Source organism: Synchiropus splendidus, chromosome 1 (assembly GCF_027744825.2).
Source record: "Synchiropus splendidus isolate RoL2022-P1 chromosome 1, RoL_Sspl_1.0, whole genome shotgun sequence".
Taxonomy (NCBI): domain Eukaryota; kingdom Metazoa; phylum Chordata; class Actinopteri; order Syngnathiformes; family Callionymidae; genus Synchiropus; species Synchiropus splendidus.
The window spans coordinates 55,092,809-55,111,686 of record NC_071334.1 but is presented as its reverse complement, the minus strand read 5'-3'; the positions used below and the strand labels follow the sequence as shown (position 1 = coordinate 55,111,686).

Here is an 18,878-nt window from a genome sequence, read left to right as displayed (position 1 = left end):
TGTGCATTTCTTTACAAAACTGCTACACAAGGAGGTGTCAAATGAGTGTTGTTGCTGGCACGCCACTGACCTTAATAGCCTAATTTGTGTGTATAAACATCAAGCAACTGGTTTTTAAAGTGCAGTTAATGTTGCATGACTGGAAAGAAACTGGATCTGAGTGTGATGGAGCGGTTTGTCCAGGGTGTTGGAAAAAGAAAACGCTTCCCACCAGTTAACACGGAGAGACGAAGACCCGAGGTGATTGAAAATGAATGCGATTCTTCATAGATGACAGATGTCTGGTGGTCTCCAAGTAACCGTGAGGTGCTACAGTATGTAGATGGAAGCGCTTTTACAGACAGTCCTATTCTATTAGCATGCTATGATTCAAAGACAAAAAAATCAAATAAATGACATAGAAAAAATGCTGAATTTATAAAAATAGACACAACACAAAAGTAAAAAAAATAGACACAACACAAAAGTAATGGAAAAAAAAAGAGAAAACAAAAAATAAAAATCAATAAACCGACACCATGTTACACGAAGAGTGACACAAATAATTATTGCAAACAGTTCTACAAAAACTATAAATGGGATTTCTGTCGTAAAAACTGAAAGCCACAAAATGAAACGATGAAACGAAATTGAAGAAGGGAAAAACAGGAGCATGTTTAGACAATTTTAATAGTTTTATCATTCTTCAGGAAAAAAAAAAAACAGTTTAAGCGACACATTACAGATATACATCTTTTTTTTTTTTACAATATTGTATGTACAATATAATAATTTATTATTACAATTTATCTTACAGGAGATTAGAATATCCAAAAAAAGGCATTGTCAATAGTCATATAAATCAAACACCCATGGCTTCAAGGGTAATGACACTGGTCAGCGAATATGCGTCAGACAAAATAGTCATCGAAAGGACATAAACAGAACACGGGGTTCATGGCAACTTTAAGTCAGCAGGGTCAGGAGTAAAAACTGGCTCCATTTAATTTCATGGCACATAATATTCACATGTGAGTATAGATGATCATAATTTAAGCGCTGCAATGACAAAAATGAACCATGAAAAAATGAAAAAGTTTTAAAATAACTCAATGTGTATAAAATGGTTTTGTGACAATCATGACATTACGTAGCATAAAAGAGTAGCGACAATAATTCATTTAAGGAAAAAGATGAGATTTAAAAAATATTGAAAAGGGAATTGTGAATTGGTTTCACATGTGACAGAATTAGAAAACATTTTACAAATATACGCACAAAAATATTACATAAATGAAGGCATAACAACGGTGAACACACAACCATGAAACGCCAAAATCAAAACGACAGAAAGGGGTTCGATGATTTATGATGCACATAACTATCTCTCCTAATGTTAAGTTCCTGTAATCTTTTTTTTTAATTTTTTAACTCACCATATAGATGATTGACAGGTCAGTTGCATAAATCCTACAGGCTTATTTGTTGCTTGTTATCACACAACTCTTTCCTCATTAGGATTGAAACAGCAATGATTGGATTAGACACGAACAAGAAAACAACCTGTTTAACAAATGGCACATAGCAAAAGTCAAATATATGACACTCAAGATTCCCCCACCTCCAGCACCCCACCCACCGCCCCGCTAGCTTAGAAGCACCAAAGATGGAACAACGATGATACATTCAAATACTTTTCTTTTTCTTTTTAACCAGATTTACTCCTGGTTGAGACGATATTTTACACGTTTGCACTGCAGTCAGTCATTGATATGTGCAATAGCTGGCAGCTCAAAATTATTCCAATAAAAGTTGATTCCGCTTCTCCGCTCGCTCTGGAGGAGAATGGCATCCACCTGACGTCGGATGAAAACCGGACTCATCGCAGTTTGGTGTTGCTGTACGTGTTGCGCTGCACAGAGATGAGCTTTTCCATGCAACTCGAGCGGCTCTCGTGTAAAGATCCTCGCCATGTGTTGCTGTTGCTGGTTCCTCGGTTCTCCTCGCTCCGACAGTGAACGTACGCCATGGTGTCTGTTCGGCTCTGGATGTGAGTACTGCGTAGGAGGGAGCGACAGTAATGGCTGATCTGGTCCACCCGGCGCAGGATCAGGTTTGCCTTTCTGGAGACAGAAGAAAAATATTTTCAGAACAATTGCCACACCACTGCTGACACCATTTGTAGCAGAGTGCGATTCATCATAGCATGACTGACATAGACATAGCATGATTCTTCCTATTTCATACCTAAGCTGTGAGTCCCAGACATAGTAATAAGAAAGTCTGATGATCTGACTCTGGTGTTTCCAGGTCCTGAGTCGAGGAACTTCTGTTTATGATATGAGCCGTGCGCCAGCTTAATTTAGGAAACATGCGCCGCCGCGTACGCAGACATCCATTCCATACTTCAAAACAGCAAAGCAAACACCCACGGCGAGCACATCTAGTGTGTATTAAAGGTTGTTAAGCTCATGTGGATACTAAAATGAGGAAAACACACACGGAGGAGGGCAAAATTCCATTTGTTTTGAAAAGCAGTGTCTGCTGAGCATCAACATCTGTCTTTCGTTAAGAAAGTGAGTACAGACATCCTTTTCACTTATTTGCTGAAAAGGGGGAAAACATTTTCTCATTTCCCTTGAATTCTTATGTCTGAAACAACAGAATTCCAAACACATAATCAAGAGGGGGCCACGGAGAACGAGAGATGTGGAAAAATTACAAATTCAGCCCATGTTATTGACTACAACAGCAACAAGCAAGAAGGGCAGGTCAATGAATCCCCTCACTCATGAAGACAGCGCTTCACACTACAGTGATTGTGGCAATGCCACACACCAGAACTGACCTTTTTGAACGTAAATTGATGACGACATCGTCTTCATCTTCTAGAGTCACAACTTCAAGTCAGCCTCCATCACCTCTTTCACATCAATCCATCATATCGTGCTCCAACATGTTTCCAAGCCACCCAACCTCACTCCCTGCAGTTGTACATTTACTTCTAATATCTAAGACATTGTTGCCACAAAGATGGTATTTTTGTGTATTTTATTTATCAAATCATTTTTTTCATTCAGGAGAAAGACAAATAATATAAGTCAATAAATGAGGTTTAGCAATGATGGTAATGCTCAGTCCTATTCTACAACATGCTGACACTAGATTTATTTTCTGGTTATATTGTTGTATTTTAACTAGGGTACATGTAGAAAAAAAACCCCCAAAAAAACACTAGTTGGTGTATCAACCTGGTGTGCATGAGGTATTAACCGACACATATATCGTGTGGAGGGATATCTCTGCTTTTGAGATTTGAATTACAAAAAAAATTGAATTTGAAAAAAAAAAAATCATTCTGAAAAACAATGTTTCGATGCCGTTTTTAAGTTTTTAATATGAAACAAAGTTTTACACAGTATTTAAAAAAGTTTCCAATACAGCATGAAAATTAATAGTAATATAAAAAAGGTTTTTAATTTCGGTTTGAAATTATATTTATGAATTCAAAAGTTTTTTTCAGATTCCAAACTTTTTTTTTACGATTACAAATCTCTTTTTTTTTTTTATGAGTTCAAAGCTGATATATAAATATTGCATATATTCAATCATGTTCTGCATTTTACTCACACGGCTGCCTCTTTCATACACAGTGGAACCTCAGTTTTTGAACGTCCCAGACTTCGAACAAATTGGAGTTCGAACAAAAATTTCGAGATTTTTTTGCTTCTGATGTCGAACGAAAATCCAGAACTCGAACGCCCCTGAAAAAAGCCAGAAAAAATGTGCGCGGACCGTGCAGCTGACCTACGATGCGCTTTGTTACTGTTTATAACGCAGCCTCTGTACGCAGACGAGTCCCGTTAGCTACATTTACTGACTGTCTTTTCTTCATATTGAGGTGTTAAACCTTTCCTGTCTCCACACTGGACCGTGGTAGAGTGTCACAGGTGCTCGCTCTCCACACCTCCGAGGCTGGAGCCCTCACTCCAGGGTTTGATGTCCTGTTGTGGGCTGGAGCTGGGACAGGGATGAGGCGAGTCTGGGACAGAGCGTGACTTGGTTTATGACTTTGTCACAGCCAAACTGCACAGAAGCGCACATTCAGAGCTGGACACGCACCGGGCACCTCTTCACTTCTGGAGAGACGTCACTCACTCGGCAACCCCTCCCACATGCAGCGGCCACACACATAGAGGAACAGCGCACCTGCAGCAGACACTCTACATTCACTCCTACAAAAGACTATTTTAAGGCTTGGAACGCATTATTTCTTTTTCATTCATTGTAATGGGAAAAATCGATTCAGATTTCGATCAAAACGCTTCTCGAACGGCCGTCTGGAACGGATTGTGGTCCAGAACCGAGGTACCACTGTACTTCATGTATCTATGCAGTGATTCCACATTATTTAACTATCATTATATGAATCAGAACCAAAGTTCTCCTGGACCCAGTTTATTTTCAAAGGAAAATGTGACGGCTTAGATCCTGTGCCTTTCGTCCACATGAATCCAAAGTTTTCAGTCACCACATCCAATACTTTGTGATAACCGGGATCCAGAGTAAATCAATTTTAAAAGGCCGGTTCCGTGTCTCCCTGCTCACATCTGGGCAGCTGACCCTGTTTACAGCTGAATATTGTTTTAAATTGATGATGTCACTGCCCCGTTGGAGTTGCTTCTCTGCCCCACTTTCCAGGGTTGCAAGTGCCTTTGTACATGCAGGCCTTTTGCAAAATCTACATTCTAATGTAGGGGCAGTGACCTGACCTCCATTCAAACAACACAACCGTGTCATTATACTCTTGAAAGAAAACATCGACATGATACCCATCAAAATCTGTGGCTGGATAACGCAGATCGGAGAAGACGGCCGAAATATGAATCCAGGCAGCCGTGTTTGCGCTCAAGCCTTCCTTTGTGCTGCCTTGAGGAAGTGCTAAGTTATGAGTAATGGCAACCTCTGAGCGTGTAGTCCAGAGAACAATATAATTAATTATTTCAGTACTTGTGGTTATTCGGGTGCTCAGGGGACTCGCAGCTACTGGCGGAATGCTGACGGTGCTTACGCTCTACTCGTCCATTCTTTTTCACCTTTAAAAAGGTACCACCAATTGCGTGCGCTTGTAAATTACCCCAATGAGGCTCAACCCTGCCAACATCAGGCAGTAAATAATCCAATGCTCACTCATCCAAAAGACCTCCCCTGTCCAGACCCCCGGCCCCCCACCCTCCCCGAAGCTGCCCACACACAAAACGCACGCACAGAAACACAACATCTGACCACATCATTCCTTGTATTTCAGCCCTTCCCTCCCACCCCCCGTCTCCAATCAGGAGCATGGAAGCCTAATGATTATAGTATCATTTATTGCATGAACTAAGAGCTTCCAGACAGAGGGGTGGTCAAACAAAAACATTGGGTGAGAAGTATTGCGGATCACTGGTGGCGGACTAAAACCTTCCCAGACTTGTGAGAGTACACGTTTTTGGTTTAAAAAAAAAACAGCAGCTCTCCTCCATGCGTGCGTGTGATGTGTTAATGCATCGAAGTGGGCTGCCTCCAACAGTAGTGAAGGGATGTTGTTGTGTTTCCATGTTGAAATTGAAGAGGAAACAGTGCTGGATACTGAGTCAACTTTAGTGTTTGGTTTGGCTGTCAGCAGTGTTGAGGCATCACCATGGTAATGCGAGGAGGGACTGTAACCCCAAAGTGACCTTCTCACTCACCAGCAGAAGCATTGCAGTGAGAGGAAAAGAAACAGAGATGGTCAATTTAACAACGGGGGCTATGTTTACGTGAACTGCAGTAAAAGTGATGTCACCAGATTAAGGTAAGTAAACTCAACATGGCGGCAGGAAGACGGCTCTTTGGCCGCAGCTGCATGTTTAAGCTGTCAAAAGGCTGGTAAGACGCAGTAGTTTCACTGACAGAAAAACATTTTGGACCTGTGGCTCGACAGGAACAATCCACAGAACACTTCAATTCAACTTCACAGCGTTTCCTCTCTTTATATGTTCGTGTTTATATGTAGCGCTCACTAGCTGGATGAACTTCGTGTGTCTTTATTGTCCAATATATGGGTGTGCTCAATAATCTTTGGCTTTAAATTACTGTTCTAATAAAGGCTGACGAAACTATAGACCATTGTACTGGTAAGATTAGGTATCGATCCAAATTTACAACTTGTTGGTTAAAAGGAAAGTGTTTAAAAGTCTTCTTTTTCTAGGGCGCCCTGATGTGACAATATCGAGAATAATAAAAAACAGAAAAGCAAGGTCTGTGCTTGGATCGATAAACTCCAAACCAATCCTATTATTAAAAATTGACAGCTATGTAAAAGTCAAATTGTGACTTCTCACCTGGGGCCCAGCTCGTCCTCACTCCTCCAAATAAAGTCTCCAAATTTCTCATAGTGGGAATTGTAGTGATGCTGAACTCTGTAGAGCAGGGACGGAGGAACTTCCATCAGCGTGTTGTAGGCCATCTGCTGCTCTTTGCCACTCGTGTAGCCATTGTACAAATTGTACACTTTGTCAGCAATTTCTGCGATGGAAGGTGACAAACACATATTTAATTCCCTCTAACACTCACACAACAGGTGTTAGGATTTTGGAAAATATTCCTACCTTCAGCACGGCTGTCATCCACCATCGTGCACGATGTCCGAACTGAGACGAAGCTTGAGTCTGAGCGGCTTCCTCGGCTGTCCACTGCATAGAGGGTAAACCTCGAAAAACACGCCAAAAAGTCAATATGATTCACTTAAAAAAGTTTTCATTTGACATCAAAGACGAATAGCAGGAAATGAAAAAAGTGGATGAAATGAAAGTAGTGATGAGAGGGATGATGAAGCTTCATGAAGCACTAAGTCGGTGGCACAAAGCACATTAGAATGGGTGTCATTTAGGCGGCTGTGAAGATCAAGGCATGAAGCTTCATGAAGCATCACCTAGAAGCAAGTTCAAGCTCCGATTGGTGTTGGACTGACGTCGGTTTGACTATGGATTTCAGTCTTATCTTATCTTTTTACCTCATGGTTAAAAAGCAAACACACAAAAGGCATGTACTGACACTGAACTAAACACTTACAGCTATGAGCGATGACAAAACCATTAAAAAAAGAATACCTTTCAGAAAAAAAGACCATTGTCATACAGCTTAGGCAGCCACTTTAGTATGCCTTCAAACACCATGAGTAGAGTGGGTCATCAGATATGAATCAGGAACATGAGTGCAAAAAAAAAAAAACAGAAAGAAAAAGCAAGACTCGACAGGGAACAAATAGGTGAAGGTCGGTTGACTCCAGGAACCTTTAAGCCTGAGTCATTCTCTGGGGAAATGCCAAACATCAGAACAGGATGATTTCAGTGACAGACATCAGACCCAGGTTAGAAAAGCATGGCACAGCGGTTCAAGACACTGGGGATAAGAGGCAGAGGACGCAAAAGGACAGTCACTTTGAGTCATTTAGGATGTGTATGACAACGCCCGTTTAAAACTGTAATAGCTTGACCATGGATGCTACAGAAACCTAGAAAGTGCAATGCCATTGAATTGAATTTTACATTTCTTTTACATTGAATTTTACCAAACCTGACTTACTCCTCCAATTCTTTAGGTCGAAAGACACTCACTTGTTTTCAAGTTGCAGTGATGTACAGAAGAGTGCAGTAACCACTAAAAATCCCGCAGGGTTTCATTCAAAAAAAGCTAGACATTACAGAGCAGAAAGGGCCATCTGGTGGGTTCCAAAAATGAGGCTACAGGAACCAATGATTCGACTACCATGATGAGCTTTCATAGCAAATCACAATGAGGCACTTCCCAATTTGTCAGTGCCAGTAAACAGACACATTCATGTGTAACAGCTTCCCAAAAGTAATTGTTTCATAGTCATTGCCTTGAACGGAGAAAACCATCTGAACAAGACACATTTCAGAAAAATTTCACCACCATAGCTTCAATTGGTGGAAAAGTCTTTGCCTTCACAGAAGAAATGTCTGTGGTGTCATGACCAATCAGACAATGGTGTGTGTGGGCTGAGTATGAAACTTCTGGGAGTTGGATTCAGTTCTGAAATATATCTTCAACAAAAGAGCATCAATTTCCCATGATTTATTGAGAACAGAGTCATGGTTGCGACATTCTTCTCCAAGCAAGAATTACTGAAAATAAAATGATCGCCTGTGTGGACCCTGGGCTACCTCCCAATTTGACATGTCAAAATGGAACGCTCAAGTGGCTTCCTGGCAAAATGATTGGGTTATCTAGATGTAGTCAATCAGTGGTTCCACTTGGGGCATCTTCTGGATGACTCGAGGCAACTTTATTCCAAGTACAGTGGTACCCCGGACTTCGAACAAATCGGAGTTCCAACAAAAATTTTGATATTGTTTTGCTTTGGATTTCGAACGAAAATCCAAAACTCAAACTCCCCCGAAAAACATAACGCGTGCGGACCGATCAGCTGACCCACGACACGCTTTGTAACGTAGCCTCTGTATGCAGACGAGTCCCGTTAGCTACATTTACTGACTGTTTTTTCTTCATATTGAGGTGTAAAACCTTTCCTGTCTCCGCACTGGACCATGGTAGAGTGTCACAGAATCAGAATCAGAAGGAATCAGGGGAGGTGCTCGCACTCGACACCTCTGAGGCTGGAGCGCTCACTCCAGGGTTTGATGTCCTGTTGTCGGCTGGAGCTGGGACAGGGATGAGGCGAGTCTGGGACAGAGCGTTACTTGGTTTATGACTTTGTCACAGCCAAACTGCACAGAAGCGCACATTCAGAGCTGGACACGCACCAGGCACCTCTTCACTTCTGGAGAGACGTCACTCACTCGGCAACCCCTCCCACATGCAGCGGCCACACACATAGAGGAACAGCGCACCTGCAGCAGACACTCTACATTCACTCCTACAAAAGCCTGTTTCAATGCTTGGAACGCATTTATTTCTTTTTCCATTCATTGTAATGGGGAAAATGATTCAGATTTCGAACAAATCGCTTCTCAAGCGGCCTTCTGGAACGGATTGTGGTGGAGAACCGAGGTTCTACTGTATGTCTGCACTGCGTACGTGATGCATTACGTTACCACTACACAGCCTTGCCTTGTGGCACGATAACAAAGCTCCTATTTTTGCCATGGCTGGACAGTGATGCAGCACAGTGAGAAAGGGGAGTTACAGCTTCAAACTACTAGACAAAACACAACAATGACATACAGTATACCACCACGTGGGTGAACAAAACACAGATTAGGGTTAGTCCACCTTGGTCATCTCTGGGTTACATTCCGAGTAAGCTCCCACTCTGGCTTCCATAATTCTAAAAATGCAGTGTTGCCATACTGTACTGCTCAGTGATATCAGGAGACGAAGTAGCGTGCCATAACAAAATAACATCCGCAGAGCAGCTATGACAGCAGCCTCACAATTGAGTACGTGCACCTCCACAACAACACCATCAGATGCTGATCCTATCAGAAATATTAACATCATATGAACATAACAGAGAAGCTTTTCATGGAGATTGGAGGAAAGTGTCACTGAGAAAGAGTTCAGGTTTACAAAACCACTTGAAAGCATGCTCTTCCAGTCACAACTTCAATCTCATCGAACTTGATGTAGTAGTCGCCGTAGTAAGATGACTTAGACCCTTAACATTTCATTTCCAGAGTGAAAGTTCACTGACGTTTTCTGAGTCTGTCCTTATTCAACTTCATGTCGTCTGATCATGTCCATTTGGAATATTGCTTTATTCTGGTCTAAATACCATCATAACTTGTCTGTTTGACGTTAAAAGAATTCTGTCTGTTTACGAGTCATGATTCATACTCCACTTTATGCTGTTTGTTTGACTTTCTTTCTCATATAGGCGGATGTTTTGACGGTGGAAAGAATTCTTGAAAGTCTTTCAGTCATATTTCCACATTGTTAAAACAATAATATGACAAAAGAGCCACAACCCCCCTCCAGAGAGGCGACGTGTGTGACTAAGACGACATTCCAGTTATAAATAGTCGTAGAAATATAGGAAAACAAAGAACCGGGCCAATTGGGTCGTTTCAAAGCCACGTCTGTGGAGAGTTGTCACCATGTCAAGTCATTGCTTTGTTTGTAACATGACCTGTTTGGACATTGCTCACATTGTTTGTCTGATCTTGTTATTCACCAGGGTAAGTGTGGTATTCCCCAGGAACCTCACAAAAGACACATAGACCTCAGTGGCTCTTTTGCCCGAGCAAAACAAATGTCGGCATGTAACTATCACGCTGTTTAGCTCATGAGGCCACATAACAGTTGCAGTTGGATATACGGAGACAGAGGAGAAGGGTAGGGTGAAAAGCAAGGGGCGCAAGAGGGGTTGCTTCTGCCAACATTTCAGAAGTTTTTTGTTTTTTTATGTCAGCATCATTGACACTGTTTTAGCCTTTATAATGTCCTTAAGTTCAGTAGAGTAATAAAATTACTCAGCATATGTTTTTGTGGTGAAAAAGATAAAGCTGATTTATTTTGAGAAATCATTTTTAAAAAAGAAAGGGAAAAAAAATGCTGAATAGTGGGGGTATGTGAGCTCAGAAGAGGCCAGCAGCAATGATAAAGAATGCTGGAGAGAACAAAAGAAACCCAGCCGCAGCCTGGCCTGCAACCAGAATGTCAAACATCAAGTAACAGCATTGGCAAGACACACTCAAACCACTACGGCGGCCACCCACGCACACATGTACTTGGGTTTCCCACCAGTCCAGTGACATTGATATTCTTTTCCTGAAGACTTGTTAAAACTGCAACCATGAGTCACCTAACTTGACCCCGGGATGGTTTTCATCCTAAAATGGAATGGTATGGACCCCAACACACAGGAAGGGGAGTCCCATCGATCAAAACAGACTCACAAACTGAACACAATGTCGACTGGCGCACTATATTTAGAGCGTTAACTTTGTTGCATCTGATCAGAAGCGTACAAGGAATGTGTTTTATAGGGTCGGGTTTTACAAATATCATAAATATGTTCTTTGGCTAATGGCCGTTCTGGCATTTTGGTAGTTATTTCACATTTGGCTTGGCGAAAATGGAGCTAAACAAAACTGATTTCTGAAATCGCCAGCTGGGAATGTCTTTGGAGACCGCTCAGATTGGGCCCATCTTCTTTACTACAATGTAGGTTTTCATTCATTTTGCTTGGTTGCGTAGTAGATTCTTTACTTGTACTTGTGTAGAGTCACTGCACTCACAACTCAGTAGTGCAGTGAAAGATCATACTACAGGGGAATGAACTGCTTAGCGTGGTCCCCACCTTCATAATGAAATACTATACATAATTATTATTGTACACAATTCATCACAACGTTCCACTGGGCCAAATAACATTTTAAAGCCTGTGAAATGAAAACACTATCATGATTTCCCAGTACAACTGAATTGGCGAAAGCTATATATGTTGAGCTTTAAAATGTGCCTCAGTTCAACATGTATTTTTCAATGTGCCGCTCGGACTCCTGTGTATTTATAAACAGTAGCTCAGCAAAGAATCAAGTAGAAGAATGGGAAGTTAAGGTAATGAGTTAATGTTGTGTTCATTTTCCCTTCAATTTACTGAGACAAAAATGAGGCAACCAAAAAGTGACAGGCTTGGAAACACAGCAGAACAAGAGGAAGGGAGCATCGTAGGGTCCAAGGCAGGGTCACTATTTTTGGCATGCTGTCAGGAGCAAGGGCAGTCGGGGCTTTCCCTTGACATGACATCAGTGTTTGGAGTTGTGTCATCTGTTTCAGGGTCACGCTCTTGAGCTACTTATTATTTATTTTTAGGGATTAGGGAACATACATTACTATGAATAAATAATGTTTTACTTAGAGTGCGAGCAGCCTTAGATTACAACTACTTATATACATTTTTTTCTCTTGTAACTGAATTGAAAACGTACAAAGTATAGCGAATTACAGTGTCTTTTATATTTGTAAACCATTTTATTCCAAGCAGTTAAATAAAAACCTTCGGCAGAATCACAAGTTTGTGCAGGGAATTACGGGCCTCAGATGGTTTGGACACGTGGAGAGAGAGTTTTGGACCAAGTCTGTTGGAAATGAAAGTAGAGGAAGAGAGCCAATGAGGTTAATGGATGCAATAGATAAGGAACCGTGAAGACGATAACTGGTTAATAGGTTAAGGTCTCTGCTGACTGGCAGTTGAGAAATGCAGAAAGGTAGAACTTTAAATATTTTTTCCTTTTAAAGTCAAAAATCAATGGCAAAAACAACAAAGGTTGTTTTTTCATTCTTGAACCTCGTTTTTCTTATCAATGACAATGGCACCTTTCAGCTTTATATCATGATGGCATTATTTCATCATGACAAAGTGCTAGTTGGGATTTAAAAAAACAAAAAAAACAAAAACAGCTTGGCCTTGCGCAGCATCTCACCTACCGATTCTCTGAGCCTGCAGCAGGCGAGCGCTCAACATTTACACAGCACAAGAACTGACTGTTCCTGCTCACTTTCATTTGATACTGCTAATTAATGTGATATATTTTGGGAACAGGGTCCAACCATTTGATAAAACCGCTGACAGCAGATACAAGCTCTGTACGTCGGCCGCCTTTAATACAGCTTGAACCTTGACGCCATGAAAACCAAGAGAGGACCGGTTGGTCTGACGTTGGTTTCAATGAGCAAATGACATAACCAGAGAAGCTGAAGGAAAGTGGCTAATTCAGAACGACGTGAATACGGTGGTGAGTGAATTCAGACAAAATGACTGTATGTCTGGAGACGGCCCTTTCTGGGGCAATTGGAAGCAGATGAGGAGCAATCAGGAAAATTCAGGGCACTTTATACTGAAACAATACCGGAAAGATTTGAGATGAGCTGTCAAGTGGTGCCAAGTCGCCCTATACAGTAAGTCGAACACTGATCACATAAACAGGAAAGGGGAACGGGTCTAATGCACACACGAGGCTCAAGATAGGGAAAATATGTTAAAAGCTGCTTCGCTTCTGTTGCACGTACCAACATCAAATGTGTATTTACAGTAAGGCCAAAGATGTTCAGCGTATGATCAGAAGTAAATGTAGTGACGATGACACTGTCTTATGCTAGTGTGAAAGAAGCGCACGGTGCAAACAGACAGATAGTAGATGTTGGCAAAAAAAGGTAAATTTAGATACATTTACATGAATAATTTCTTTCATCAATGTAAACAAGAACTATGAACTTCGTGTAAGCAGGGTTGCAGCCAAACGAAAATTCTGGGCCGAAACGAATATCGTAATACATGAAAGAACTACAGTGGGGATTTTTAGTACCAATGCATTGATGGCTATGACTGTACACTGAACTCACCAAAATCAATCCAAATTTGATTTTCTGTTTTTTTCCAAATGTATTAATCACTGAAGAACGATACCACCATTTTTTTGAATTTTTATTTTTTATTTGCGTTAAGTAGCTTCACCTACCTTGCAAGTACCTTGCTTCAGAATGAAGCTGCCAGAGGGCTTAGCACATAATCATAGAACTGAAGTTACATCTTGGTCACTCCAATTTCTTCATATCCACACATGCTGCCTCTAATCATGTAGATACTATAAATGTAGTGCAAGATCAGAGGTCTACACTCCCTGAGTGCTTTTGCAGGTTTTTCAAATGTATTAATTAACGACACAGGTTTTTTTTAATAGAAAATTGCATTAAGTAGTATTCTTGCTTCAGTGTTAAACCAACAGTGGGGTTTGCACAGATTCTTAGAACTGAAGTTACATTTGGGTAACTACTGCTATTTCTCTACATCCACATATGTTGTTCTTTTTGCCTGGCAAAAAGAGGGATAACCATCCCTATTGAGGCCCACTCTGGTGACGCCAATTTTATGACTTTCCAGCGACCAATGTAATGAGCTCCCTCTTCTAATTCGCGATACTCCTAGTGATCTCCCAAGTCCAGACCTATGTGCTCTGACCACGGTTTATGATTGCCTTTTTACAACATCCGGTTTCGGTTTCGCAGCTAAATTGTTTGCCAATAGATTTTTCGGTCTATCCATAAGGCAAACTGTCGTCCTCTATTACTCCAAGTGTAATCCGAGATCAAGGACAACATATTTTGTTCATGAATTTAAACAATTAGAAACCATTTCCACATACTTTAAAGCACATTCAAGCTTATTTTGAAAACTGTTTTCACCAATTTTAGTAAACCTTGCAGTAGCAACGCATGCCTTCATTCACAATAGTAACCTTATGGTTAAAAAAAAAATAAAAAATACAAATCATAAATTGCAATACAGTGTGTGCAAGGTGTGCCTTTGATCTAATCATGTATAAATAAATGTAGTGCAAAAAATATTGGCCGAAAACCACAGTAGAAATCAGCTGCTTGGCGGAGGTCTGCACCCCCTGAATGCGTTTGTAGTATGTCCAGACCTATTGATCGCTGAAGAACAACACACCTCACTTTTTTGTCTATAAAAAAAAAGTTCTATAAATGCCATTTTACAGCTTTTTATATTATGAAACAAATGGGGAACATGAACAGGCTACTACCTATGATGCAGAATAGAGTACGAGAGAGATGGAGTTTTTCATAATTCTTCAGCAGTCACAGAACAAACCGAAAATATTCCTTATTGTTTATGCATTATCATAATGTTTACCCAGAAAAGAAGTTTGTTTCTGGCATTTTTAACCTAATAAATTTGACATTGGCTACCACCAGCTTGAATGTAAACATCACTTGAACGCAAGCCCCTCCAACTAACACTGGAGCACATCAGCCTTGGCGGTGACCAAGTGCAAAGCCAATACCAGTGGTGGTCTTATCTGGCTGCTGATTAAGAGCAGTGTGGTTGGCTGCTAACAGATGTGCCCTCAGACGTAATTCCGACGTAAATTCTGCCCTTATCAGGGAAAAACAACACTGTGGAGAATGCCCAAACACAGATAACGGGGCTTCAAAGTTGTAAATTAGCTCCCTTCACATTTCTTTTTCCTCTTTGTGGAAGCCTGACTTATGTTAAGTGTTTCCCCGAAACCTTCAGCATCAATCATAATCTAGCCAAACATTTAAAATCCATTCAATAAAAGCCATCTGCTCCAGTGGCACTTTAATCATCTGATGTGTTTTGATGGCAAAAATATAGTAAAGCTGCAGGTTTTCAAAACTTCATTGTCAGATTTAAAAGCACCATTTTCCCCCCCTGTATTATGAGAAAAACAAAATGCGAGGTTCTCAGAACAAACCAAGGCCATAAAGCTTCACTAAAAACACGAGACAGAGAGTGAAAGCCAAGACACTGAGAATTGAAGTTGACAGTCTGTTTCATGCGTCCAGTGACAGCCACAACAACATCTGTTCCATGTCTGCGTCACTCATGGCTCTGTTTCATGATAAAGACTGAGCTAAATCTCATCATCACATTTGCAACTCAGAGAGGCGCTGATGTCTCTTTCCCTGTGAACGCTGGCGCAAATTATCTTCAATTCTGTTGTGTATCATATATATATATATATATATATATATATATATATATATATATATATATATATATATATATATATATATATATAGTCAACATCTACTGTCTGTTTTGTGGCATTGCATCAAACTTCTGGACTTTTTGTTTTGTCTAGATGTGCATGATTATAATGTGTTAAGTTTGTTATGTTATAAAATACAAATACTGAGTATTTAAAAGGCCCTGCATCATAAAGAATACATTAAACCAGTGTGCCAGCACTGGCTCGGACTAATGGCTGTATGTGACTGACAGATACCACTGCTGCTTCTTCTGTGCGTAAGTGGCTGAAGATTGGATGAATGAACATAAAATGCTGACGATGGAACTAAGAGAGCAGAGTGAAGTTGTAAAAATGACAACATAACTATCCTAATATTGTAAAGTGGCATTATGGCGGCGAGAGCACATCAGTCCCAAAGGCTTTGGAGTCCAAAAGAGTACAAGATCAGTCATTTAAGAGGTTGAATCTAAGTGTTTGCCTGTGGTTAAACCGTGCCAACGACTACGCTCCATGTCTTACCGGCAACCTTCTCGTGCAACTAAGAGCAGAGAGGAAAATAATCCAGCGTAGGAGTCATCACATGAGGTAATTGTCTACCACCTCCAAGAATTCTCCAATCTACCAACCTGTCCAAGAGCAGTGACTCAACATCCTGCCCTCATTTTAGCCTTTAATTTAATCACAAATCAATGATGGAAAACCTTGCCACTTGTTATCCAACTCAGTCTTTGCTATTGGCACTTTCATTTTCAATACTGGTGGCTGTAATCCATCAGAGCAATTGCTTGTTTTTTTATTTATTTATTTTTATTTATAAGTGTTTTTGTGTCAATAGAAAAATGTCTTTCAGGTATATGGAATGATGAAAATTCACCATGGCATTGATAAGTCTATTAAGCCAAGCCAAAAAAGTCTGCAATTTGAATCCTTCGAAATTAAAAAAAAAAAAAAAAACATTCCACACCAATGCTTGTGATGTATTGGTTAAGAAGCTAGAATGTTATGGTATTAGAAGCCCAGCAAAGGCTGGACAAAAAGCGATCAGAGAGTGAGAGAAAGGTTAGCTCACGCCAAATCAAGAAAGTGAGAGACAGAATGTGGAGCGCCTTAATGCTCAGTTCTGGGACCCAAATTGTTCATGTAATATATCAATGATATCTGTGAAATGTCACAAGAAAATAATCAGCAGATCAGAAAACAAGAAGATCTAAATATTTAAAGCGAAAACAATGAAATGGCTAGATATAGACTGTACTTTAATGTGAAAATAAATAAATACATCAATTCACAGTCTTGTCAAAAGAAAATGTGGATGGTAACTCGTCCTCGACAATAAATGGGAAGCGATTAGATCGAGTAGCAGAGTCCACTGATCAAGCGATTAAGCTTGTTTTAGTAAGTTAGACTTTGTTTTATTTGTATTACAAGATAGATGTCGAGTGCAGCGATGTATGGAGTATGTAACTTCTACCTCACCACAGAGCTTACGCTATGTGTAAGTGTTTGATGTACACATACCAACTGATGTGCACAAACAGGATTTCTTGGACAAATTCAAACAGTCCAGTTGTAACCAATTTGGACTGGGGTTCAGATTTGGTCCTGCAAAGCATGGGGCCAATGTTGTCTCCTCAAAACAACAAATCACATCCTTTCATCTTCAAATGGCAACTAACAATATAATGGTGGGCTTGTCATTGGCATGTCCACAAACAAGTCACACAATTCATCCTGACAGTCTTATGTGTGAAGACATATATTATATCAATATGTTTGCGTTCATGAAACGGGGTCCTGGTAAAGTTTTGTCTGCAGCAGGTGGAACCTTTGGAACTGTAGTCACAGGTCCCAGTTGCCATTAGGGGACGGATTTCCGGTTTCCCTGTCATAAAGAGGCTAGAATACGAGAACAAGTACAACTGTTCTTTTTGACAATCTTCATTTATTCAGGTCCGGAGAGGTTCAGGATGGCCTTAGATGGCCACTGCAGTGAACCATGATGAGGTAGAGACGCTGGAAGTCTTTATCATTTGTTGTATTGAGAGTTTGCAGGCGGTCTCCGGGTATATTTATTTTTCATTGTCCTGTTTGTAAGAGTTGTTTTATCTTAAACACAGGGCTTCAGTGACATATTTGAAAGAGAGATGATCAATGCTGAATTGCGGTGATACTGCGGTGATACTTGTGTTATTTGATATGAGTGTTATTTAGTAATCTGTAAACAGCTCACGTATATTATAAGTGTTTTCAAGTATCAACTGAATATTATAATTGAAATACTTGTGTTGCCCTCTGCTAAATTCCTAGTTCCTTCATCTTTCACATAGCATTCCAGTACAATCTCATCTTAAAACACGATTGTACATTAATATAAACAAAGTTACTTTTTCATTAAAATTCTTCCACACTGGCTAAAATTGAGCAATACTCTGACTAAATAGAACATAAAAGAGCGGATGTCTCCACCACCTCCACCGAATTTTCAGACAGCGTGTGCCTCCCTAGTTAACTCACGCCAGCTGTTGTTCTGGAGAAGGTAAGAAAATTCACCCCCTGGAACAAATAACATTTGCTGTGGGAATTGCAGACACCCAGGGGAGGATGTGGTATTGCTGATATTTGCCCAGTCATTGTTGTTTAGGAACCACGCAAATGTGGCTGCAGCATCATTTTGAAGAAGGTCTTGATACCTTAATGGGAAACACTGAAGTTGTAAAACTCTGGTCAGAAAAAAGGGTGAAGTCCTGGCTCAGAGTAATGTGGCTGAGTGGCATAGGTAAGTGGCACATAAACATTTTGACATTTTCTGGATTCACTTATCCTCTGATCTCCTTTTTTCTTTCAGACATGCTGAGTATCTGAGTTCTCAAAAACATTTTCTGCATGGCTTTATTTGCAGCAAAACAATGGACCAGCAAAAGACCTGAAGCACACTCAAAGATCTAAAAATGATATAAGAATCTCACAGTCCTATCCGACCATCTCATAGTTTCCCACATTCCTGAAGGATGTGTGAGTAGGTGTGTTGCACTGTTACCATCCCTGCCATTGCCAGCCAGTGATGGGCTGGTGAGGCTTCATGAAACAGTGTGCTTGTTTAACCCGGTGCTCTTGGTTTAAAAATTATGTCAAGTTTCCAAAGCCTTTTAGAGCAGAGAGAGGCATTTAGTGGGCTGTGAAAATGAGGAAATCCCCACAAAATAGCTTCCCCAACTTTTTGTTGTCAGGTGGTAATATGAGAAAGTGTTAGATTCTGGGTGCAGACAACCACCGACCACTGTAGAATGGCTCCTGATTTGCGGCAACTGGGATTAACAGAAGCGAAATGCAGTTATTAACAATGGCAGAAAAAATTGTGAGAAAAGATTTGGC

The 18,878-nt window shown here is 40.5% G+C and overlaps 1 protein-coding gene across 3 annotated transcripts in view; it reads right to left on the bottom strand.

Annotated features, from left to right (window-relative positions):
* Positions 1-689: 689 nt before the first annotated feature.
* LOC128768919 (astrotactin-2-like) overlaps positions 690-18,878 on the bottom strand; it is a 301,659-nt gene continuing 283,470 nt past the window's right edge. For all 3 annotated transcript variants that reach the window (XM_053882198.1, XM_053882256.1, XM_053882341.1), the window contains 3 exons: positions 6,612-6,712; positions 6,345-6,528; positions 690-2,102 (listed from right to left, as the gene is read on the bottom strand). In XM_053882198.1, the coding sequence (XP_053738173.1) occupies positions 1,859-2,102; positions 6,345-6,528; positions 6,612-6,712 (529 nt within the window). In that variant the 3' untranslated portion in view covers positions 690-1,858. The remainder of the gene's footprint in view (positions 2,103-6,344; positions 6,529-6,611; positions 6,713-18,878) is intronic.